At 41.1% G+C, this 27055-nt stretch overlaps 1 protein-coding gene across 3 annotated transcripts in view; it reads left to right on the forward strand.

Moving 5' to 3' along the window:
• Positions 1-10792: 10792 nt before the first annotated feature.
• Positions 10793-27055, forward strand: part of GLCCI1 (glucocorticoid induced 1) — a 40551-nt gene continuing 24288 nt past the window's right edge. The window contains exons 1-2 of one of the 3 annotated variants that reach the window (XM_053409574.1): positions 10793-11754; positions 22599-22750. In XM_053409574.1, coding sequence (XP_053265549.1) covers positions 11202-11754; positions 22599-22750 — 705 coding nt within the window. In that variant the 5' untranslated portion in view covers positions 10793-11201. The remainder of the gene's footprint in view (positions 11755-22598; positions 22751-27055) is intronic. The other 2 variants (XM_053409573.1, XM_053409572.1) reach the window with 2 other exon arrangements.

A 27055-nucleotide genomic window follows, 5' to 3' on the forward strand; every position in this document is an offset into this window, starting at 1 on the left:
CTATGCAGCTGCACTATTATGCTTGGGCAGCTAGAAATTTATTCTTAGAATAGAGATAGCCATTGTGGTGTCCTTCAGATGTTGGGAGCCACAACTCTTCCATTCTTGAATATTAGCCATGCTGCCTGGGGCTTATGGGAGTTGTAGTCCCAAACACTTAGAGAGCAACATGTTGTCTCTCTAGGACTGACAAAATGGGAAGGGCTACCAGTCTTAACCCTTCAGTTTCTTGAAGAAGATGCTTCTAACATAACCTACTGTTCAGTAGCAAATGACACTTTATTATAGTGGGGTACGTACAATTAAAATGTGGCCGCAATTTTTAAAATCTATAAATAGACAATAAAGAACTTGCCAACATGCATAACTTGAAAACTCCAGTTGGCAGATGTGTACTATCTATGTGTGATTGTACAAAGGGTGCTCAAAGAACAGTTGCAGGTTAAGTATGTGCATTGGCCTGCAGGAATTTATTAAATTAAACATATTGAAGGAAGATGGGTTTGGCAATGGCTAACAGCCATTAGCTAAATTTCATGTTGGCAATATAAATTCACCTTTAAATATTACTTATGTATTTGCCAATCCATTGTAGTGTTAATCCATGTAATGTAATCAATCAAACTCTTTAAATTCTGATTCCCGATTACACTAGGCCTTAGTCCAAATGATGTTGCAAGGAACTGATGTGCCTCAGTGTGTTGCACATGAGAGAAGTGACATGGATCTATTAACTGAGATCACAACGAGGAAGTGATTTGGAAGGAAGATTCCATAATGCCTTTTCTTACAAAGGATGCAGTTGAAAGAAGTGCCACGATTCCTTAACCTGGTTCACTACCTCAGAACAAGTCTCCTCAGTGTAGTTCTAATAGTTCCTCACCAAATTTAGCTGCAAGAGCCTCACTTCGAGGGCTCTAGAGAAGGTAAAGCAAACTCTGAGGGGATGACATATATTAATTTTATGTAGAGATAGACAAATCTACTTGTTAAGATCAACTGATTCGTTTCCCCTGGGTCTAGAAGAGCAAATACTACTGAGAAGTGGCAATCTAATCCTGTTAGTACTGTTCTATTTTAGGAGGCTCTCTGATGTATCCCGGGAACTTTGCAGTCCACTAGGCTCTTTATATAATTCTGTTTGATTAGAGCAACAGAAGTAGTCCAAAAACGGAACCTGAAACAGTTCACTTACTCCCCGAGTACTTGTACTTCTACTCTAAAAATAAATAAATATTTTTTTGCCCTTTCTGTTCAAGTAGCCTTGTAATTCAGATGAATCCTGTTTGCGCTTTTATTGAGAGTTGGGCTGTTTATTTATATGCATACATGGGAGGCAGGGTCTCCCCAGGGTCCCCTGTGATAGTCAGAACACTCTTAAGTGTGATTTTAATTTGCATGTCCACATATCCTGCATTCCCCTAGGCCTGCAGACAGGAAAATGCAAACACAACTCAGTGGCAGGGAGTGCGGTTTCAGCTTGTGACAATGAGCCCTGCGTCTCTATTGCCAACTTCACAACAATAATAATGGCAATCATGGTGGGGATCGTATGCCATGACTGCAGAGTCTGGTTGTTAGGACAAGTTGTGAAGCTTTCTGACTATACACAGAGAGGGAGGAATCATATTTCTGATTCCTACCCTATTTACTCCAAGTAAGTGTGAACTTGCAGACATCAGTCAAGGTGGCTTCAATTATATATAACTGTGGCACTTTGCAGCAATTGCATGTCAATAGACCTGCATGTACTTCCTCTACACAGGAATGCAAATAACTGTGAGCCTGAGAGTGTCAACATGTTGCAGGCACTGGCAGAGGAAGAGGAGTGCGGGGAGAGCGCCTCCCCCGGCAGCGTGATTCCCCAGGGTGCCATCGCGGCTGCCCCCCCACCTGTGCTGGGTGCCCCACCCCCGCAGGCACATGAAGCTCCGCCACTGGTTGCAGGGGTAGCCAATGTGGTGCTCTCCCGATTATGCTGAACCACAGCTCCCCTCCTCCCTGACCTGTGGCTATGCTGGCTTGGGCTGTTGGAAGTTGAATGCCACGATTAAGTATGTGAAACGGCTCGGCAGAGCAAGGTGGTAGTAGTGGGTGAAAAAACCTATTCATGTTTCACTTTGTAATCTTTCCAAAAAAGAAAACTGGAAGAGCAGTTCGCGAGAGGAGTATACTGTATTATATTATTTTCTCATTTTCTTTGTGAGTTACTTTTGTTGTTGTTTAGTCATTTAGTCGTGTCTGACTCTTCGTGACCCCATGGACCAGAGCACACCAGGCACTTCTGTCCTCCACTGCCTCCCGCAGTTTGGTCAGACTCATGTTTGTAGCTTCGAGAACACTGTCCAACCTTCTCGTCCTCTGTCGTCCCCTTCTTCTTGTGCCCTCAATCTTTCCCAACATCAGGGTCTTTTCCCAGGAGTCTTCTCTTCTCACGAGGTGGCCAAAGTATTGGAGCCTCAGCTTCACAATCTGTCCTTCCAGTGAGCACTCAGGGCTGATTTCCTTAAGAATGGATACGTTTGATCTTCTTGCAGTCCATGGGACTCTCAAGAGTCTCCTCCAGCACCATAATTCAAAAGCATCAATTCTTTGGCGATCAGCCTTCTTTATGGTCCAGCTCTCACTTCCATACATCACTACTGGGAAAACCATGGCTTTAACTATACGGACCTTTGTTGGCAAGGTGATGTCTCTGCTTTTTAAGGTGCTGTCCAGGTTTGCCATCGCCTTTCTCCCAAGGAGCAGGCGTCTTTTAATTTCGTGACTGCTGTCACCATCTGCAGTGATCATGGAGCCCAAGAAAGTAAATTCTCTCACTGCCTCCATTTCTTCCCCTTCTATTTGAGTTACTAATTCTATGTGAGTTACTAATTGCTGCATTAAATGCACACAGTTGCTTCTGCCATCGAAAGCCCCATGATGTGAACATTATAAGCATCTTCCTTCCTGGGAGTGTTTGTACAATTCCCATGCCACTTTAAAAAAAAAAGAATAAAGAACCTGTTTTCTGCACAGCTTTGACAAAATGAAATGTTGAGTGCAACAACACCTGAAGAAAAAGAAAGATGCCCTTTCTCACAGTTATTTCTATATGCACAGGTGTGTAGAGTGGTTATGAAAAGGAAGTGGGTGGTTTGATGACAAGTGCAATACAACAACCTGTTCCGTATTTTGAATTCCCTTATGTAGCTTTTTTTGTTTGTTTAAATGCTGTTGAATTTCAGTCTTATGTCATTTTGACTCTCCCCTATGATATTTGGAAATGTTACCAAGTAACAGAAGCTGTTATGCACAAGAGTGACGCTCTTGACATCCGTGGGGTTAGCAACAAAAGAACCTCTTATGATGTAAATAGGCTGGAGAAGGTCAGCCTTATAATGTTTCTCATGGAGACAGGTACTTTCAGCCAAACGGGAGGTAGTGAGATATAAGCCTCATCTGCTGGAGGTCTTGGAAACCGGCATAGATCTATTGTCAAGCCAAAATCACCATGGGAAATGGTTCTAGAATGTTTGGAAGGGTGGTTTTCTTTTTGTATGACAAAGGGGAGAAGTGATAGAGGGTGACAATACTAAGCAAGTTGTGGAGATCAATAGAAGGTCCCCCATATAATTCCCAGTAACTTGGGATCATACAATGAAATAAATTGGCAAGAGATATAAGACAGGCAAAAGGGACGCGGGTGGCGCTGTGGTCTAAACCACAGAGCCTAGGGCTTGCCGATTGGAAGGTCGGCAGTTTGAATCCCCACGACGGGGTGAGCTTCCGTTGCTCAGTCCCAGCTCCTGCCAACCTAGCAGTTCGAAAGCACGTCAAAGTGCAAGTAGATAAATAGGTACCACTCCAGCAGGAAGGTAAACGGCGTTTCCGTGTGCTGCTCTGGTTCGCCAGAAGCGGCTTAGTCATGCTGGCCACATGACCCGGAAGTTGTACGCCGGCTCCCTTGGCCAATAAAGCGAGATGAGCGGCGCAACCCCAGAGTCGTTCACGACTGGACTTAACTGTCAGGGGTCCTTTACCTTTATAAGACAGGCAAAGAACTTTACATTGTGCATAATTAATTTATGGAATCCACTGCTACAAGATGTGGTGAAGGCCATTATCTTAAAGCAGGATTAGGCCAGTGTTATTGGACCCCCAGATATTTTCCCATCATCCTTGACCACTGACTAAGATGGCTAGGGATGATGGCAGTTGTAGTCCAACCACTTCTGGAGATTCTGAACTGTGGATTCACAGAGGAAAACTGTTCTATCAGTGCTTGCCAGTCACAATGCAACCACTAGTTTCAGCAACAGCAAACAGAACAGGGGTATTCCCTTCATGTCCTAATGAGCTTTCCAGAGGCATTTGGTGGGCCATTATGAAGAACAAGTCATTGGTTTAGAATAGACTGCTAAGTCTTCTCCAGCGTGGCTTCTCTTACGTTTCCATGCATGCATGAGGCACACACGTGGGGGCACCATAGTGTTGAAAGAACTATTTATTTCTCTTTGAGGGTCACCTTCAGATTCCACTTTTATGACCTAGAGAGCTCTTAGTCCCCACTTGGACCTGGCAAGCTATACTATTGCTGCTGCTGACATTCCTAAAAGAGAGACTGTCAAAAAAAGGTAACAGTAGTTTAAGGGAAATATTATTTGAACATGGATAACACCCTCCAAATCACATCACTGGCCATATCAGGTAATTGCCTTGATGAAATGCTGAGGATCACAGTCTGGTCATGAAGAAGTCTATTATAAAGAGTACTTCAGCCAAGGGTTATAAGCTTTCCCATCATTCAGGCAATGTCTGTGAGAAAAAAACCAATGTGGGATGCAGAGGTAGCTAACACCAGTGGTGTTGGGTGCAATGTTCTTGACTTTTGCATGCTATTAGCAAAGAGGCAAAATGGCTAGATTGCTATATAGCAACATAAGCAGCTTGTCTTGTTTGTTAATAGGATATACAAGTGGAAAATGCACAGGATGGCTGTAGGACTCGTTAATAGCAACGTAAACTAGATAAATTAAAACTGGGTAACATGTTAATGACTTTCCTGTAAAATTTCTATTGACAGGTGTTTTGTCATAGTGACATTTTGTTTCTCACAATAAATAGTGTAGAAACAGAGAGCTGATGCATCAGCTGAAGACAAGATGAACATCTCACCGGAATTAAACTTGCATACTTTCAGCAAAAGCTTTGAACTCTGGACTAACTCTCACATTTATTCTTATAAGAAATTGTCTTCTAGCCTTCCTCTAAACATACGTATAAGTAAGATGAAAGAACGCCCCAACCCACAACTTTTTGATAGCTGCCTCCATATTAATCAGCTCCCACACAAATGCTGGGGAACACTTAAGTAAGCATCATGCCACTGCTCATATAGCTCAGGAGATTTCCTAATGACTAATCAATCCACCATCATTTTAAAAGATGGGGCAAGTTGAAAAGCTTTGTTCTGCTGTGATTCTATGATATAAGTAATCATATTTGCAGTTAGAGCCAAATAATTAATCTTACTGCTGACATCCAGATCTTCTCACAAGCAGAAAATCCCACCCTTAGGAAGGTGCATGCATTCATTTTTGCAAACCTGTCTCCCTTCCTTGCATAAAAGAAAATGACAGTCTGTTTGTTTTTCATTTTGGAAATTCCTTGTCCTACCACAGCTTCCTTTGTCAGATCTCTTATGATTTACCTTTGGCAACTTCTGAATTTTCAAAGCCAGACAGAATGTTTCTGTTCCATTCTGAGCTCTCTGTGTTCCTAATAATTAAGTTTATTAAATATTATAAAGCTTTATGTGGAGGGTTTTATGGGGATAGTGGGGAGCTAGTGTTAAAGCTCGATCCTATACGTGTTTACTTTGAGCTACACCCCGCTGTGTTCAATGGAGTTTGCTCCCGTGTAAGGATTGCAGCCTGTGTCACATACTGAAATCCAAATTTTAACATACTGAAGCCGACCCCATCACCACCTGCAAAATGTTATTGATAGATGAAGATGCAACATGGATCATTCTCACTTATAGTGTTAGTTAGGCACCTCTTGATTTATCTGTCATATACATGCTGGTACACATAGTGACTTTCCGCTTGGACAACAGTGTCATCAGCTAGTGTGTTTTCTTTCGCTGTTAGGTTCCTCTTCCTGCCTTATCTTCGTTCCTTCTGCAGTGCGTCATGGGTCTTCACTAGTTATTATTTAATTACAGTGGTACCTCGGGTTAAGTACTTAATTCGTTCCGGAGGTCCATTCTTAACCTGAAACTGTTCTTAACCTGAAGCACCACTTTAGCTAATGGGGCCTCCTGCTGCTGCTGTGCTGCGCCGCCAGAGCACGATTTCTGTTCTCATCCTGAAACAAAGTTCTTAACCTGAGGTAATATTTCTGGATTAGCAGAGTCTGTAACCTGAAGCGTATGTAACCCGAGGTACCACTGTATTTTATTTTATTTTATTCATAATAGTGATACACTGGCTTTCCTCATACAAGTTCCAGGCAACTCCCTGCAAACAACATAACACACAGTAAAACTAGAAATCACAAAACTATAGGAGCATAGGAAGCTGCCTTATAATGAGTGAGACCATTGTATTCAGGAATGACTAGCAGTGGATCGCCAGCATTTCAGGCAGAGTTTTCTTCTAGCCCTGCTTGAGAATGCTAGGGATTGAACCTGGGACGTTTTGCATGCAAAGAACAATGGCAGATCAGGAGGCAGAGACAGGTTTTGGTTTTTTTAAGCAGCAATAAAATATCAAAAGCAGAGCAATGAAGACTAGTTGGTAAAGTCAAGCTTTTAAAAGCCTATTTAAACAAAACAAAACAAAAAAAGTTTTAACACTAATTCCAAGGCAGTAAATGCCTTGGAATCATCAGCCTTGCAACAATTTTGTAATATAAGTAATTATTCCTTTTTTCTTTTCTTTTTTACAGATGAGGAAATATACCTGAATGGCAGTTCTCTAGACAAGGCTGCTCAGTGGGCCTTGAATTAAAAGACACTGGTCTTCTATGTCTAAGCCTAGTACTTTATCCATGAAACAATACTCATTTTTTACATATTGGTCTTCTTGTTGTTATTGGATATGATATGGGGACATAACCTTTGCAAACACAACTCACGTTATGCAACAAGAGATCAGATATATCACTCAATCTCTTTGTATCCTTGCTCGTTGCACTGGGTGGCCAGATACTGAACAAGAACACAAGTCAGTGAAGGAGAAACATTTGTAGAAAAACAGCACGCATCATATAAACAACTTACCTTAAGGGTAGGATTAATTATATAACACAGATCCATTACATTCTGTTGGTGCAATTATAAACTATTATAGCTAATTAGTGATTATACTAAATCTGTAAAGAGGAATGTATGCAACACACAGTCAACAGTCATTATCACTTCCGCTTCTATACCACCTGTCATTCTGAATTTTTAGCAATTTTGAATATTCCTAAAGTGGTTTGCGAGCTATGCTGTGAAAGCCTTGGATTTTTGGCTCCATATAAAGGCGGAACGATCAGAAATGGGGATCATGTAGGATTTTCTTACCCCACTCCAATGAAATAAAAATACTAATTAAATGTTAAATGAAATGAACTTTCTATTTTCCTCTCCTCACACACTTGCTTGCAGTTGCCAACAAGTAAACTTCCTGCCTGTATTTAACAGTGTTTCAGATCAATGGGTTCCTCCCCCATCAAAGGATCTCAGCTAAGCTATGACTTTTTAGATTGAGCTATATGCTACAGTATTGTTATTACCACCAAGAATGCAGTGCTTTTTGGTGTGCTTAAACATACGGATGCCAATGGCATCTTTGTAGGATAAGGCTTCTAAATTTCTGGTGTACACGCAGGATACATATCATACCAGTTTAATCTGCTGCATTTTCGTGATATTTTCGCAAGATCCTTCAATTTTAATAATGTTTTGTATATTTTTGACAACAGCCCTTTTACCTGTACTATCAAATCAATTCCATTATTCACGTTTGATTAGTTCTCTATCAGAGGTAATCTGACTTCTGAACAAAATTAGCAACCCAAATGGAAGTATGGAAACAAGACTGAGTGTTGTGGGGGGTGGGGTGGGTGGGGTTAAAACCGTGCATTTTACCAGTTGGTTCCACAAGAGGGAAGATTGCTGTGCACACTTAACCCAGGAGTAAGTCCCATTGAACACAGTAGGCCTACTTCTGAATAAACATGCAGTGGATTGCACTGTTAAGTCTGCAATAAAATCTTGGTTTCTTTCCAAACCGTTCATGTCTCAGTTATGAAATCTCATTCTGCTACCCTTAAATGTTGATTCAGAGTTCCTAAATTTTGCAGTTCAGCATGATTTATTCTAATGTTTTCCGGCTTATAGCTAAACATTTAAAAGTTAAGAGTTAGGATAAAGAGAAGAACCATTTCCATAGAGGTAAAGCAGCAGGTAGAAACAGGATTGCCAGAAAAAATACAAATGAAAGACGTTTTGTTGTGTCCGAAATAAGAAATACCACAATGTTCTATGGAGGTGTGAATTGTGAAGATAAGGGAACATCCATTCATTTCATGAGACTGTGGTTTTCTAGAATAATAGACAACCTTTAGACAAAGAATGCCATGGTACCCTAGCATCTGATAAAGAAGGCTATGAAAGCTCTTGCAACCATTAAGCAATTTGTCCCTATGTCACAGTGTGCCCTGTGCCTATGTCACCTTCAGGTTTTCTACCAATACAGAACTTGTTCTCCAGGGGTCCTGCCAAGACATCCCCACCATTATCAGTAGTTGTGAAAAGCAATATAGCTGGGGCAATATAACCAGCTGCTGACCAGTGAGAAGTTGGTGGGGGAAGTTAGTCCTTCTCTTAGCTAATGCGATTTGGTGGGGCTTGGGCTGGGGAAGTATGATCAGAAGAAGTCCAGAAACCCAGCTATAAGGTAAGGCACTTAAGTATCTAAAATTTAGACAGAAAGCTCCCCTTCCTGAGAATCCATCTGCTCTTGTTTCATAAGCCCTTGAGCATGCCTCATTTTACATGGGATAGAATCAGTCAATTCTTTCTTCTGTGCCTTTTCCTAACTTATAGGGCTCAGACACAGCAAAAGGTGGACTGACAGCTAGCTCCCTATTGGCCAGATGAGCAGATGAAGTGGTTAAGATCTTTCTTAAATGGGTAAAAAGAAGAAGAATAAATATAAATCTGTACCTGCAACATGAGGGAATTGCATGATTGAATGGGCCTGCATATAAAAACTCTCAACAAAGGGCCCTTAGGCGGGACCCTCCTACATCTAAGCCTTGTGGGCTTACCTAGCAGCAGCAGTGCTCTCTCTGGTCATGCTAGGGGACTAGGAGAGCAATATAAATCTTTCACAATGTACCCAGCATAGTGCTGCTGTAGGGCATCATGGGAAATTAAAAGGCATACCTGATGCTGATCAGAGTGCTTGTGTGTTGGGGAGTGAATTTAAGGGGACCCTGGGACAGGCATCTGTGTAATGTCAGAGCTCTTGGCAGCTGTCTGATGATGGGAAAGGACGGCAGCCTAGTGACAGGGCAGATGCCTTGCATGCAAAAGGTCCCAGGTTCTACCTCCAGCTTCTCCAGATAGGGCTCAGAAAGACTCCTCTCTAAAACTGCAGAGAACCACTGCCAGTCCATGTTTGTCACTGCTGAGCTAGATGGACCAATGGCCTTACTTAATATATGGCAGCTTCCTACATGCTGCCGTTCAAAGTTTTTACAAATAGGCAGTGCTTTATTTTGGGGGTACATTTTGTGAATCTAAGTTTGGCCTCATTGAGGGGCAGTATTTCAATATGAGTAGGAAAATGAGAGTACCCCTAAACATTTTTTTAAGAAAAAAGCACTGCATATAGATATATTAAACATTTTTTAAAAAAACCTGGCTGTACCTTTTTAGACTAAACTTTTTAAAAAACGTTTTTGCAACTATGTTTAGAATGAAGATCTAATCTTTAATAAATACCCTATAGTGAGAATCTGGGTGAGTTGGGTGGTGGGCTTCTGTGCAGCTAAGTTAGGCAAACTGGGATATACTATTTACAAGAAAGACCAGTCCTTTTAATCCTCTGGCTATTATGCTGCACAGTTTTCTAGTTTAAACGTTGAATCCAGCTAATTTCTACTTGGGGTGAGACAGATTGAAATTAACAAGGCTAAATGAGTCACGCCCATTAATTTCAATGGGTCAATTCAGAGTGTTGGATAGAGTACTAAACATCTGGACTGCTCCAATTTTAAGCATCAGTGATGGGTTGATATAAATTAAGAGAAATTGTGTTCATGACTGAGGCACCTCCTGTACTCAGGTCGAGTATGTGCCCCTCTTTGAAAAGTTATATACACATTTTCCTAAAGATCACGCTGCCTGGGATTGGCACTGGTATCTGCTTGCAATCTGCCAGTTCCGAATGAAAGCGGATGCAAATCAAAGAGAGAGAAAGCAAAGCCCAAACAGGTATCAGAGCAATCCATTGTCACGTGTTCCCTGTAATATCAGCTTGGTCTTCGGTCAGAGGGCCACCCATCCCAAAAGGATAACTTCCACTTTCCCACCTCGGACTCCCCCCCGCCCCCCACCACCTACAAACCTCGCTCCTCCGCACAAAGCGGCTCCAAACTACCAACCCCTTCCTTTTTCTTGCCCTTCCCCTCCTCCAGGTAAAGCAGAGGCCGGCGATTGGGCAGACGCGCCGCCCGTTCCCGGGCCGCGTCCAATCCGGCTCGAGCTAACGGAGGCAGGGCGCCCAATGGGCGCGAGGCCTGACGCCCCTCGCCCGCCACAGACGGGGCGGCGGAGCCTGCGGAGTGCCATTCGGAGGGAGGGCGGCGGAGCAGGAGGGTAGGTTGGCAGGGCTGGCAGGCTGCAGGTGCGGTAGCGCCGCCTCCCCCCCCACCCCCGAAACTCGCGGCTAGGTAGGAGCGCGAGCCTTAAGCAACCCCCGCTCCCACCACACCACCTCATCTGTGCCTCCTCAGCGGCCGGCGCCGTGTGGACAATGTGAGCCGCGAGGAGCCGAGCTGCCGACGAGGGCAGCCATGACCACAGCTGGGCGGTAGAACTTGCCTCACTCGGGATCCCCGGTCGCCTTCCCATCCCCCCCTTTTTTTCCTTCCCAGGGGAAAGAGCCTCGAGGGGGGAAAAAACCCGCCTCGTTCCTGTGGCCCTCGGAGCCGCCGCCATGTCCAGCTCCTCCTCGCAGACCCCTCCTCACCACCCGCCCGCGCAGAGGATGCGCCGCGGGGCCGCCGGGTCCCCCACCAGCGGCGGCGCCGGAGCCTCCTCAGTCGGTAGTAGCGGGGCCGGAGCAGCAGCAGCAGGAGGAGGAGGAGGAGGAAGCGGCGGTAGCGGCGCCCCCGGTGGCAGCTCGGGGACTAGCCGGCTGCTCCAGCCTATCCGCGCCACCGTCCCTTACCAGCTCCTCAGGGGCAACCAGCACAGCCCCACTCGCTCTCCCGCCGCCTCAGCCTCGGTGGGGAGCAACACCGGCCCCGGGGGGCCTCGCGGAGCAGCAGGAGGAGGAGGCGGCAACAACGGCGGCAGCAGTCCGCCCCCGCCCAGCTCGACCCCTCCGTTGTCCCTCGCGGCTGCCGCCTCCCCGCCAGGAGCAGGCGGCGCGGCGGAGCCCGGGAGGGTGAAGGCGAGGCAGAGGCGCTCCCCCGACAGCAGCAGCAGCGGCAGGCGGAGAAGCATCTCACCTGAGAGGAGGAGCCCCAGTTCGCCCATCTACAGAGGTAAGGGCACCTGTGGGGCTCTCACCTGGAATCCGTCTCTCTCCGCCCCCCCCAAACCCCATTTTCCACTCCCCACGCAGCATTGTGGAGAACACCCTCCTTGAGCCACCCCTCTAAAAAATAACAAACTCGACCCCGCGGTTCATGTTTCGGATTATGGTACCACCTCCTCGATCTAGCAGCGCATTTCTGTCAAGGGTTTGCTCGGAAGTATCTTCCCATCTTTTCGGTGGGGGCCTCATGCCCAGGTAAGTGTGAATACGATCGCCAGCCCTAAAGAAGGCGAAGTGACCCAGCCCTTAAAAAAAACACAAACACTCAACAACACATCACCCTAAATGTTAAGACTCAAGGTCTTAATTCAACTCGAGCTTGAAACGGAGCAGTCTTGGTTAGTGACCCCTTTTAACACCCAGCATCTACTCTGCTATACTCCTCGCGGTTTAGGCTGCTGAAGGGCTATAAAATTCTACCTTGCAATCCTTTATCTATTGGTAAAGGGAGCCTTGTTGCATATCCTTAAAGGAGAGTGCAACTCCCAAGCTCTATTAATGCAGAGCTACTAAACTAGAAAGTAAGCTGCTGCGTTTTATGTGTGTGAATAGAATGCTTGGACTGGCTTGTGCCCTGAAGCAGAATTCTCAGTTTAATGAAGTATATTTTATCCACCTTTTTAAAAAGGGGTTAGAAGAGTGTTTTTCAACGCTTGCGTTGCAGCATGCTGTATCCATGCCTTGTATGGAAATTTTCATCTGGTTTAGTGCCTAAAGGCTGGGCTAATGTCTGATGGTTCCATATTGGCCAACTTACATTTAAATACTTCAATAGGTTATTGAAGCGTAAGTTCTGAGATGTCTGCCTTCAGGGAAGCCGAAGCACAAAGATATTAGCATTCTCTACCAAGACCATAAGATTTGCAAAACAGCAGTGTTTGTAGAAGTATTCCTGTACCCTTTTACCAGGAAGGTATAAAAAACACCTGACCTAAACAAGCACATGCTAGCAAAACTGCAGGTTCTAAATAGAATACAACACCCATGCCGCTCCTGCAATATTTCCAAGATATAAGATGCACAAATCTACTTACAAAGCTTTCGAAAACCCCTCTCACTTAAATGCAACCCTTTGTAGAGCTAAAATTAAACCTTGTTGAACCCTGGAGGCAAGTAGAATGCACATTCTGTGGTATTCTTGTTAAAGAATATAATGTACTAGGAAAAATTCCCTCCAAACATATTTGAAAAAGTTTCTTTAAAAGGTGGCTCTGTCCACTCCCCTTAAGCAGTTGAATGAATCATATGAAATATGCTGCTTATCCTATAGCTATTGGGTAACCTGTATCTTTAAGCACATCTTTAATCATGCCAAGACTGTGTTTTGTTTCAGAAGCAAATTAGATACCCCTCTTGATATAGTATTGAATGCAGCAAGTTGGATGCATTATTGCCATGAATCCTTGCACATAGTTGTGCAGTTATGGTTATTTGGATTGTACTAAATTCACTCCTCCAAAATGTTGCTTGTATTATATCAGCCTTAAAAACATTTACATCCAGATGAAATTTAATTTCCCCCCTCACATTTCAAATTACATGTAAGTTATGCAACAGGCCTATGATCTTGATTCATCCTTATGGAAACCCTTATGGAATTAGTGTTTCTAAACCAAGTATTTTGTAAAAATGGAATTTAATCCATGTTATTTTGTCTAGAAAATGTAAGCTTTCTCCTTTTATGGGGACAAGACAAGTGCATACAATTCTAATTAAGCTAACTCAAACATTTCTGTTTGCTTGCTAAAATAAAACAAAATGGAAAACTGCTAACAAATACTGCATGTTTGAATCTGCATTTAAATGTGTAGTGTTTGTGAACAAATACTAAAAAGCTGATCATTCTTTTATCAAAGTATTTTAAAATAATAGTCTCTTTTAATAGATGAATTATGTTGCTGCCTTACTTTCAATGATTCAGTCCTCTTAAATTATAACTGAATGACTTCATTAAACTTGTTTGAGCCTGCCTTAAGCCATCATAGCAGCATCCACTGTTTAATAGAGTTGTGAGAATACAATATATAACTATGCATTGACCGCAGTGAACTGTTAACCTGCATGTACCATAAGGAAATCCTCATTAGTTGAGCTGGCATTTCAAAGCAGGCACCCTCCAGTAAATTCCGAACAAATGAAAATATGTGCCCACATACTGAATATTTGAATTCATTCATTTTATAATTTCTAGAAGGACAGCTATGTTAGCCTGTTGCGGCAAAAAACAAACAAACAAACAAACCAAGCTATTGAGGCATCTAACTTTACTATGACGTAAGCTTTTATGGACCATAACCCACATTTGTATCTGATGTAGCAGGCAGTAGTCCACAAAAGATTTATGCCATAATCAGTTTCTTAGCCGTTAAAGTTCCACTAGATTTTGTTGCCTTTTAGGGTCTATGGCATCACTCATCTTATATAGCAGAACAAGCCTTATTTAATTCTGCAAGCTAATAAATAAAATATTTAGTTTTACTTTCAAATTCTTAGCCTGCAGAATCTGCCCCGTGGACTAGTTTCACCAGTTCTTGTGACTCTGGCCCATGTGGTATAGTTAGCATGGCAACCTGCATTATGGAATAACTTCAGAGAACTCGGTTGCTTTGTGAAAACTCCTTTGTAGCAGAATAAATCAATTTAGCTTCAATCATTAATTACTCTAATTATTCAGTTATTTATTTTAACAGTTTTCAAAGAGCATGAAAGAATAATAAATATGTTTCATAGATACCATACTTCAGAATGTTTTAAGTCACACATAAATGTATCTTGTTTTCTCTTTGCATTAGTGTTTATACTGCAATGCATGGCTCTGGCTTTGCAAATGAGTTGCATTATTCAGTTTGTACTGGAGCCATTCTAGGAGAGATATATATTTGTATACATAGGTATGTCTTTCACTTTCTTACAGTGTATATGTTTAAAGGACATTGCTCTGATTTAAGTTCTTTAGTAAAAATGGAGCTGGCAGAGGTTCTTAAAAGAAATCTGCAAAAGTGCTCTGGGTTGGAAGCTTGTACAGGTCAGGCAGCTGCCACTGCAGACGCTGACATCACTACTGCATGAATGAAAACAGCTTCCTCTGGGTTTTTCCCCCTTCCATCATCCTTCCCCCTTTTGCAGCTTAAGGATGATCTAAAATGTTGGTTTTAAAAAACAAAACATTGATTCTGGTTTAAAATAGAATCAAGCCAGGCCAATCTTTAGAGCTTTAATTTGTAGAACAGGGTTGTTGTTTTTCTACAAAAATGCATTTTCTTTCTTTCTACATATTTATAATCTTCAGCAACGTGCATTTTAAAACGTAATAGTCATTGCATGCTTTGGGTTTTGTGCATATTTATTTGGAGTACTACAGCATCTGATGTTTTACTAAAACTGATGTTTTGCAGTTTTTCCCCTTTCTATTACATTTAAAAAAACTGTTTCCTTGTCGCATTTTTGAAGATAAAAACAGATGTCTTACAACCATCCTGGGATATATTTGCATGAAGAGTGGTTTATAAATACGGTAAATAAGCAAGCATTTGTTTTACTGAGTGCCATGGTTATACAAAAAATGAATAATACATATGTGAATTAACCCAGTGCAAAAAGTTGTACTGGAAAATAGTGGTGACTGAACAGCATTTGGTTACTTGAATGCCACTGTGTTAAAATATTAGCTAACCAAATAAAACAGTCATAGTGTTTTATTTGGGAGAAATGCTTGCTGCTTTGTAATAAAACTAATGCATTTCAATTACATAATCCACATTTTACATTCTAATCCGGCCCTTTTTAAACTAATATAAATGTGAATTCACTTGTTAAAAAAAATATTTAAGCTGTCCTTCTGTGAATGCATGACTTCTAAATTTACTCCTGAAGGTTTCCGTTTACCAAATCAAGATAAAAATACGATAAATTAAGCATAGAGAGTACAATTTAAAATGTATAATCTCTGGCAAATTATTTGGATGAGACGTGGCTATTGTCTGTAATTTAAAATGGATGCAGATGTTTCCTTACAAGCCTCTAAAGGGTTATGGACAATGAATTTAATCTTTAAATGCTTTTGTTAACAAGTTCAAGTAGCCTTTGAATATATTCTGAGGCCTAGAGCTTGCTCCTTCCTCCCCCTACTGCTGAGAATAAATTATCTTGGGCTACATTGGCATAAATACAAGATAAAGTTAACTAGACCTGTTTTCTTAAAGGTGAAGGGCAGTTGACCTATGTCATAAATCATTGTGAAAACATAGCTCAAGTTCATGGCTTTCATGTTTGATTTGATTTATTTACTGTTTATACACATACAGTTGTTTCAAATAAGAGTACTAATGCATCAGGTGCTCCTGTTGGCATGCCCAGTGAACTTGTGCCTTGCACCATCACATACAAAGTTGTGTTTTTCTTCCATAGTGTGTAGAAAAATGTCATATATGAGATCTCACTACTCTCAAGAACTCCCCTTGGTGATGCCCTGGACACTTACCTGAAAAGCTAACTTTTTACGACTGCATTGTGATGGTGCACTAAACTAATATCGAGAATAAGATCTCACATGTTCAGAATGGTTTGGTGTGAAACAGGTTGCTTCTGGCCCAACCGTACGCATGTCCCCCCAAAACATTTGCTCTCTGGCTCATCTTTGGTGGAAATTAGATACCAGAATCAGGACCTTCTTGCTGGTGGCACTGCAAATACAGGACACTTTCTCAAAAGTTCAACAAGCTTCCTGTTTTAGACAGATATTGAAAAACCTTATTTAGGAAGACATTTTATTATTGTGTTTTCACTACTGTTGTTGTTTTGGATAATGTGCTCGTTTATCATCTTCTTTCTGAATGATATTGTTTGTATTTCGTAAGTAACAATGGTATGTAGTTGCTTAGCAGATTGTAGGTCTCAGAATCCTGGCTTCTGTGAAAGCGTGGAACCAAAACAGACATTATGGTGGCTATGAGTAAAGTACTTTGTGAAAATTCCATGCGTCCACCAGCATATGTTACATGCTTCATGTCAATGCCTTTACATGTAGAATTTGTGCCTGTTCTGACATCAGATAGACAACATGTTGATGTATGCAAATGAGCACTCCACATGTCGCATAAATGCTTATACAAATAAGCATTTTATCTGTGGCTAAAAGATGTCCTTTTCAACATCTTAGTAAATTGTTAGAGTTGTCATCGTTCATTTAAGCTGCATCTTCTTTATGTAGAGCAACTTTCTGAATTATTTTGGTCATGTTATTGGGTGTGTATGAAAGCAGAGATTAGCGCCACACCTCATAGTCAAATTTGACTGGACGTAACTGTCCAGAGGTCCTTTACCTTTTTTACCTTTATGCTAAAAGTATCTTGGATAAAAACTTTTAAAAGCATATGTCTGAATTAGAATAATAAACTAAAAACCCTAAAGAGGACACAAAGCATGCTGAGCATATTCAATGTTCTCTAGGAGGTGTTGAATACAAGAAGAATCAAGGAGATGAGAAATTGGGACCTACTCAGACCAAAAAGCTTAAGCTCTCATAATTTGTGTCCTCTTCTCTCTCACTCCACCCAGAGCACTGCAAGTGTCAGCAAACTTTTTCAGCAGGGGGCCGGTCCACTGTCCCTCAGACCTTGTGGGGGGCGGGACTATATTTTGAAGAGAGAAAAAGTGAATGAATTCCTATGCCCCACAAATAACCCAGAGATGCATTTTAAATAAAAGCACACATTCTACTCATGTAAAAGCACCAGGCAGGCCCCCAAAATAACCCAGAGATGCATTTTAAATGAAAGGACACATTCTACACATGTAAAAAAACGCTGATTCCCTGACTGTCCGTGGGCCAGATTTAGAAGGCGATTGGGCCAGATCTGGCCCTCAGGCCTTAGTTTGCCTACCCATAGCTTAAGGGATTTCTCTCCAATTATTCAGTGTGCCATGAGGTTCCTACCCTTGAGGCTAAACCTTCCCACACCCAGACTCTATACGTTAAGGCAGGGAGATGCAAACATTCTATCTATGCTATATAGCTCATGTTCAGGGATAGATTAGCAGTTTAAGTTCAGTTATTACTATTTCCTTGTATCAGAGTTCTCAAGGCAGTTTTCTGTTCACTTCCCCCTCCTCAGGACAATTGCTAAACAGCTGAGGTTCAGCTTCAGTGACCAAGAAGCTACCATAAAGTACCAGAGTTTAGAAATCTTGTGCTTTTGCTGTTGTGGTGGAATTTCCCAGTTGCTTATTCCATCCCTTTAATTCATTGAAGGCCTTCAACTGGTATTCTGATTTGCCAGTGTGCAAAATAAAATAAAATGTGGGATTGCTACTTAGGGTGCAGCAGCTTAAATCTTTATTTGTAATTTATCTAGATAAACATCTATATAAAAATTATTTCATAAGTAACAATGATATGTATACAAAATACTTTCCATCTTCTTAAAATGACAGTTTTGCAAATAATTTAACTTGGATTTTTGAAGTTTTGCAAATAATTTAACTTGGATTTTTGAAGTTTAAAACTTTCAAGTTGTTACATATCTGTGTACAACTGTAAAATACTGTCAGGAACCCAGACTAGTACAGTTTACTAAGTTCTTCCTATAACTGAGATGAAGCTTACTTTTCTTTTTTAAGTTCAAATGAGTGGTTTTAAGCTATTAAGGTACTGAAGTCTATTTTAGCTCCAGAGAGAAAATACATTAAATAAAAGTTGAGCTTAATTGTGTATTCTACAAAAAGTGTAATGTTCTTGAATATGATCTGGTTTGGGCTGTAATCCAAGCATTCATTAGCAGTCATGGGGTCATGTAATCTTATCTTCACCAATAGTTGCTCAGTAGTCGAAATCTTTCCTAGTTTTGTTTGCTCTTTTTTTTAAAAAGGCAAGAGTGCCAGCTACATGACCCCAGTAAAGTCTGGAAAACTTATGTGTTCAGTACTTTAGCTGTATATGGGAATTCTGGTTTCAAGAGTCAGTAGCAAACATGACAATGTTCTGTAAATATCACTTATAGCTTAGTACATAAACATACAAAAAAGTACAAAAAAATTAAATGGAAATCAGTTGAAAATAGTGTTAGAGATAAAACTGCAAGCTACTGCATCTAAAGATCTCGAACATGTATTTGTTCTTGCCCTTTGGGAAAATATTGTGGGGGGGTGGAGGAGAAGGAAGAATTTTAAAAAGAAAATCCAACGTTGTAGTATACAAAGGAAGGTTTTATTTTTTGGACTTAAAATTATATGTAGACGTTTGAAGAAACTTGTCTTTTTGAGCTTGGGAAATAAATCCTGCCAGAATGTAAATGAAGGAGCAGTAATACATTTGGATGTTACATATATCACAGCTGGAGATCTGCAACAAAATGGTGCAGCGTATCCATGGCTTCTTAAAAAGAGCACTGCTGTTCAGGTTTCAGCTATCCTAGAACAGAGTTCACAAGGGAGATTTCAGGAGCAGCCTCCAAGCCTCCTGAAACCTTTGCTGGCTGTATTATATGGCACTAAAGGACATTGTGTGTGCGTGCACACTAATAAGGGGTGCAGAGTAGAGGGAGGAAAAGGCTAGTGGAAAAGGGAGGTGTGCTTTGCTTCTTTTCTCCCTTGAAAGCTCAACATATACTGTATTTTACTCATCATGGCATATCTGTCTTATCGAGGGGCTCAAACCATAGTTTGCCTTTCTGTGATGTGCAGTCTAGGGCAGTAAACTTTGCTTTTTATTTATGTGCCACTTTATATTAAAAATCTAAAGCAGCATACAACATAAAATTATAAAAAAAACAGGAAATTGTTTATATTGAACAGTATTTATTTTATGTCCTGTTCCATATCAGTAAAGAATATATATTCAAAAATAGTAATGTTACTGGAATTTATGTCCGAAAGAACCATAGCTTCTTACTTTTGAACTTTTGTTTTAGCTTCATAATAGCATTACAGAAGACACTTGAAAGCATGACAGCAGAATAGGTATTAACTGGCACCTAAGGGGAAATGGGGAAACAGTTTGACTTTCGCAGTTTTGTTGCCCCCTTTGAAAAGCCTTTCTTTCCAGTGGCCATTCAAATAACATTCATATTTGTTTGTATTGTCTTTAAACATTCATCAGTTTTCACTTGATGCAGAAAATGAAGGAATCTGTGGCAAGAGACAAGCAGGAGGTATTTTGATTGCTTGTCTAAAAGACTTGCAACTTCATTGCAGGAGCAATATGTTTCACACTAACGATTTGAACCAAATACAGTAAAGTGGCTGTATATTCTGTAACTTCTGAAAGCACTTTTACCAACATTGAATCATAATAGTGTAGCTTAAATACCTTATTTAGTAATCTAGTAACAATGCTACCATTGCTAACATTAATACTTTTGAAGCGTGAGTTTAGAAATCCTGTAGTATATTTGACATTTAAAAAATACTTAGGAAAGGTTATCATGCTCTTTCATTTTGAAAAAAAAAAATCATTGAAATCACCCTATTGATTCTTTCCACCTTGGTTCATAAAAGCTAGTAGAGGAGGTATGAGTGGTTGGGTGCAGTTTATTTGCCTGGCTGAAAGTGTCCTCTTCTAAAGAAACCCACGCTGGACTCATTGGCTTTTAATGATTATCATGTAGTCACAAATACCCTCTTTAGGGCAAAGGAGTTGAGAGAAGGTGTTGGCGCAAGTGCAGTCTCTTGGAAGAGACTGATTATCTAGGCCCAGTTTTGGAACAGAACTGAGTTTGACTTTGGATTTCCTAGTGGATTCCCTTTCTTGGGACAGAGGAGTGCAACCCTATTACTATTTCTTGATCTCTCAGCAGCTTCTGATGGCATCAACTAGGTGTCCTTCTGGACTGCCTCCAAGGAAAGGATATTGAGGGCCCTTGTTTTACAGTGGTTCCAATCTTACCTACAAGGTTGGTTATGAAGGATAGAATTAGGGGAGTGCCTTTCGGCTCTCTGGCACTTGTTTAATAGGGTGCCACAGGGCGCTATATTATCCCTGATGCTATTCAACATATGAAGCTGTTGCGCGTAGTTGTTAAGAGGTTGGGAGCCGGGTGTCACCTATATGCCAATAACAACCATCTTGTGTTTCTCTATAATGTCTGAGTCAGGTTGTGCAAAGCATGGACTGGTACCTGAATGCTGTGGTGGGCTAGATGAGGGCCAGTAAATTGAGTTGAAATCCTGGCCAGGTGGAAACATGGCTGATGAGTGGTTTCTGTGTCTGAGATATAGACCATTTGCCTGTTCTTGCACTCCATCTGAGCAGGCATGCAGTCTGGAGGTATTCCTGGACCCAGCTTTGTCCCTTGAGACTCAGGTTGCCTCAGTAACTAGGAATGCCTTCCACCAGCTTCAGCATATGCATTAGCTGTGACTGTTCCTGAATCAGGATAGCTTGGTTATGGTGGTTCAAGCACTGATAACTGAGGACAGACTACTATAATACACTTTATGTGGGGCTGCCCTTGGAGCAGGTTTGGAAGCAGTAGCTGACAGAATTCTGCAGCCGGGTTGTTACTGGGCATGCTACCTTGCATCTATGTGGGAGCTGCACTGGCAGTCACTATGCTACCAAGTTATTTTTAGTATCCCATTATTATATACAGCTCTAAGCAATCTTGGGCGTTGTGTTTAAAATATGGCCTTATTCCTTACTCCCCTGCCTGATCTTTGTAATTTGCCACAGAGGCATGTCTGACGGTGCCTGGCAGTGCTAGACTGTCCTCGGCAAGAAATTGTGCATTATGTGTGAGTTAAGGAATTCTGTACCTAATGAAATCAAGTTGGCGTTGTCTGTAATGAGCTCCAAGTGCCAGCTTAAAGACTTTGTTATTTTAGCAAGTGTTAGAGAAATAATTTATTGTTTTCGTTATCTCATTAGAACATCTATTTTTGTATTTCAGATTCTTTTATATATGTTGATTTTTACTGATGTTTTGGTTTAAATTGAGTTTCTGTATACCACGTGGGTATCTTTTTATGAATTTGCAGTATAGAAATGAATTATTCATAACTTTGGAGGTAGAAAGTTGCAGGTTCTCCAAATGATCTAGCTTTCCCCTCCCTTCCTGCTATTTGATAGTACATAGTTCAGGACATGGAGATGGGACTTCATGGGATACATTGTCCCCATAACCGGATGTTACATTCAAGTCGTCATTGTCACATGAGGCTCAGAATCTGTTAAGAAAATGCAAGGTAAAACAATGAGAAGTGATCTAACTGGAATAGTGTAGCTTCCACAGCTCTAATTGTATTTTCTTAATATAATAACGCTTTGTCTAGCACTCTGTGTCTGCACATACAATGAAATAAACTCTTACAGTGCAGCCCTAACCATGTCCTATTCAGTGGGGCTTAACTTCTAAGAAGGTGAAATTAGGTTTTCAGCCTTACCTATTACAAATGTATCATAAAAAATATTAGTCTTAAAGATGTGGCCTTCCAGTGTATTCCCCATAAGGTTTTTTTTTTTTTTGCCATAAGTTTTCAAAATGCAGAATATCAAGCCTTGAATTTATATATGGTGGGATTGAAAGATGGAAGATTAAGTGAGAGAAAATCTTACAAATACTCTTTCCTGAGTTTACCTTCAGTGTAGTCTGGTTGTAACAGTTGTGCATATTCCCTCTAGTTACAGAATACTTGGCATTGATCACATGTACCTCAACTGTTGAGAGGGTTTTTTTGTACTTAAGGCAAATATTTTCAGTTTTAAAAGGCCTTTTGTGCAAGTTGCCACACTAAAAACAGATGTGAATAGCTAAAAACACCATATTAACTGTTGCATATAACATGTTTCTGTTTCAGTGGACAGGCCAAAAGCCCAGCAAATTAGAACTTCTAGCACCATAAGACGTACCTCTTCTTTGGACACAATAACGGGACCTTACCTCACAGGACAGTGGCCACGAGATCCCCACATACACTATCCTTCATGCATGAAGGATAAATCCACTCAGGTATGTTTGAGAAGCCAATCATTGCTATTTACTTAACTGTTGTGTGTCATTCATTCCAAATAATATGTGAAATACATAGCAGTTCTAGTACCTAAAAACACCGTGGATGAGTTGGTTGAGGATAGGTAAGAGAAGAAGCAAAACAGAAGCTGAGGGAACATACTCTCCTTCATATTGTAATATTCCCTAATAGAAACATCTCTCTAGTTCACTCTTGCCTCCACTTCACGCACCCCTGCCATGTTCAACTTCTCTTTTCCTTATTACCCAACAGTCCAGGCTTAGGTTGGGAATTCCTCAAGGCAGGGATCTGTCTTTTATTTTAGGGTCCATTTGGAAAGGTCATAAGGTTCTGAGCAGCCATGTGCAAGATGGTATTTTCCTTCTACTGCAGAAAAGCTAGGGCATTTGGCCTATTTAGCTTATACATCACTGGTGAGCTCTGATATACAGAATACCATCTGCATGTTATTTGCGAGGGGTTGTGGCTTCTGAAATAATTTCAGGTTTGCCTTATGGCCATGGGGTCTTCTTGCTTGGAGCAGGACAGCTTTATTAATGAAGCTTTTTAAATTTGAAGCATGAGTAGGTTAGGTATACAGGAGGGATTCAGAACCTTATATTTAGTCTTCTTTTCAAATACTATGGAAATGTGAAAGTCCAAAAATCAGCTGTCACTAATGTGCATCCATTCTAGAGGCCCACCTGTACATTTCCTGTCTCCTGTTCCAGTTTGATTTTTCTTTTCTTTTTTCTTCTTATTCTGCTTTTTATGGGCTTGCAGTACCTCTAGAAATCGGCACTGGGACGAGATAGGTGCTTCAGCCTGCTCTTTCAGAAAATGAGCTTTGTTCCCTAGCATTGACTCTTCCTTGCTTCAGATGTTGAGTCTAATATCTGGACAGGCTGGCTTTGAACTGAAGTGTTTAATTGAAAACAAACCCCTGGACCAAGTAAGTCCCAGGGAAAAGAACAGCTGCTGGTTATCAATTTGACAAGATGGAGGCACCATAGGTGAGAAGTTCCCATGTTCAGGTTAGTTTCCTGATCTAGATAGAGTTGCACACATTTAGAAGGAGAAGCTCTGTAATCTGAGAGTACTCCTGGATCCATCCTTGTCACTAGAGGCCCAGATGTTATCAGTAGCCAAGAGTGCCTTTTTCCAGCTAGGGCTACAGTTGTTCATGAATCGATAATGTTTAGACTTGATTATTGTATTATGTATGTATGTATGTATGTATGTATGTATGTATGTAGTGCATCTACACTACTAACTGGTCCTGCTCCGTGATTACAGTCATGGGATTGTTGTCTTTCACATGACGGTATATGTTTTGACTCCACAGAGTGAGAAGTGATGGAGACAGGATGTTTGTGTTACTGTGTTCCGTGAAGTGGGACTATTGTCCTTTGTTCTTTTTCTCTTTGCTGTCTGATGCTAGAGAGAGAGGAAGCCATGTTGCAGTGCTCCATGTGTGTTTATATGTAAATAATGTAGATTAGCCAAAATGCTGAGTTGCCGAGGTCTGTCACGCAAGGTGCGAAGACTCTGCGGATCCCTAAATGTGCCAGTGTCTGTTGGCATCGGTCGCTGTGATGTTCGGGCAGAAGAAAGCTTTGAAGTTCCTGAATGATCGACCAGGAAGGAGGGAACATGCCAGTCGGGCATGTGTCTCTGCCAGGGTCCTACTTGAGTGTAGGATGAGCTCCTGACACGATCAGCAGCATGTAACACCTACTCTGCACAGGGATCTGCACTGGCTGCCAACATGCTACTGGGTCAGATTTAAGGTTTTCATATTGGTCTTCAAAAGAACTTGGGATCAGAGTACCTGAGAGAGTGTCTTACCTTCCTACATACTAGTACAGCCATGGGGTATGCACTTCTTGCAGTGCCTCATGCCTCTGAGGTCTGCCGCATGGTAACAAACAACTGGGGGAAACCCAACCAGAAGGGTGGGGTATTTATTATTATTATTATTATTATTATTATTATTATTATTATTATTATTATTGATAATGGAGTCGTTCCACTGTTGTAGGAATTCCCTTCCAGTGGATATCAGACAGGCACTGGCTATCTTGGCATTTCAGTGCCTTTTAATGGCATTTTTATTCCAACATGCCTTCCCAGAAGGATTTTCTTGGCCTGGTCCCTGTTGATTTTTGACAGTATAATGCTATTTTATTCTGTCTTGTACTTTGCTTTAAGGTTCTTTTGAATATAAAGCAATTAAGATAATGCCTTTTTCTCTTCCCTCAGATCTGTAGTCAGCTTTCCATACCCTGTAGCAGTGTATATGATTCTTCTGTACTTTTCCTGTGTGTTATGAATGGGAAAAACAGAGTACAGGGTTATGATGTCTTAGCTAAGATGGGAAGTTGCTAAGCCCTTTTTACCACCCTGCTTAATACCTTGCTGGAAAGCTGGAATTTCCCCTTAAATACAGGAAAGTTAAAGGCAGCCCGATTTTCTAATCTGGTGTTGAGTTGTTCTTGAATCCCCATATTAAACACATATATTTGGCAGCACCTGGTGGTTAAATAACTGCAGCTTTAGCATGCTAACTAGGATAATGAGACACCCAAGCTTTGAAACTCCCTTCCAGGGGGTGTTCAATCTGCCATTAGAGTAGAAATTGTCACTGAATATATTTTTATTTGTCCAGTCATTCAGATGATTAGGTGTGGTCCCCTTGCTGCAGATTTTGCTGTTTTATATTGATATTTTATGGTTTTGATTGTTTTATCACTGTATGGTTTAATTTTTAGTGTTAGCTGCTATGTGCTCCTGATTGGAGGAAAGGTGTAGTATAAAAATAGTGAGTGGTATTCAACTCAATTGCTCCATCAGTGCAAGGACATTTAGCTGTGCAGTGGAACTTCCTCTCCCACACTCAGGTGCCCCGCCCCCTAAATCAGTTTTGGTAGTTGCCTCAACTCTTCAAAGCTGACTTGGGGAGGGTGCACATGGGGTGGGGAACCTGAACTGTGTAAACTTATATCTTGCGCTTACAGAAAGAGTGCATTGGGTACCACACAATGAATGAATGATAATAATAAAAATACCTTGCTGAGTGTGATACTCCAGGTGAACAGTACTGTTAGTTTGTAGAAGGTGAATAATTTTTTTATCTCTATGATTATTCCAAATTAATCAGTGGAACAGATGCCCTCCTTTGGATTGCATAGAACAGATTTGAAGAAAGATGTGAAAGGACTTTTGGAGTTGAGATTTAAATTTTCAACTTCAGTTCTGTCACTGGTGAATTGTCATAGTAATTCTAATATTGTAATTGCATTGTATCTGTTTTGCAAACTGGAAGTACTGTCGTTCTCTATCTGTTAAATGGCCTAGCAAGACCTCAACATGTACAGTTGATTACCTCAAATTCTATTGATTTAACTTGGAGCTTTAGGGAACATGGTCACTTTGACCCATTTTTCATTTTGTTGGAGTCTTTCATGCTGTCCTTATTAATGCATTGGTCTGACTCTACATCAAGATCTGGCTATTGATTGACATAATAGTAGCTGGGAGTATTGGAAATACTGAGAGCCATTCAGCAGTAATGGAATGGTTAGACTTGCTGGATGTATGGTTTTAGGCACTATTATGTAAGAGGAATACAATCAATTATTACCTACTTGGGGTGAAATCATGTTTTCCTTTAACTACTGGTTAGCTTAGTTTAAAAGTATATCAGGGTTATAATTACTGCATTACTACTGAAACACATGGTGAGCTGGTTCAGTTCTGAGTGTCAGTTCAGAGTATGGAGGAAGGCCATAACCCAAGCAGTGGGACACACGCTCTGAATGCAAAAAGTTCTAGGTTTAGTCTATTGATGTCTCTAGTTAAAAGGATTGAGTAGAAAGGGATAGAAAAACCTTTGTCAGAGTCCCTAGAGCAGGAATGACCAATGTGGCGCCTTCCAGATGATGTTGGACTGTAGCTCTCATCATTGAACATTGGCTATGTTGGCTGAGGCTAATGGGAGTTGGTCCATATCATGAGACCACTACATTGGCTACCTGTATCCTAGAGCTAGAGCATGGTGCCCTCCAGACATTGTTGGACTCACAATGCAATCACCCCCAGCAAGCATGTCCAGTGGTTGGGGATGATGGGAATTGTAGTCCAGCAACATCTGGTAAGTGTCACATTAGCTGCATACATCTGTTCCAGAGGGCTGCTGTGAATCAGAGTATACAATTCTGGGATAGATGGGCAAACGGTCTGACCTGGTTTTTATTAATTTTTATTCTTAAAAAGTTTGCAAATTGCTTGAAAGGTAAAAACAA

The sequence above is a fragment of the Podarcis raffonei genome, chromosome 12 (genome assembly GCF_027172205.1).
Source record: "Podarcis raffonei isolate rPodRaf1 chromosome 12, rPodRaf1.pri, whole genome shotgun sequence".
Classification (NCBI taxonomy): Eukaryota; Metazoa; Chordata; class Lepidosauria; order Squamata; family Lacertidae; genus Podarcis; species Podarcis raffonei.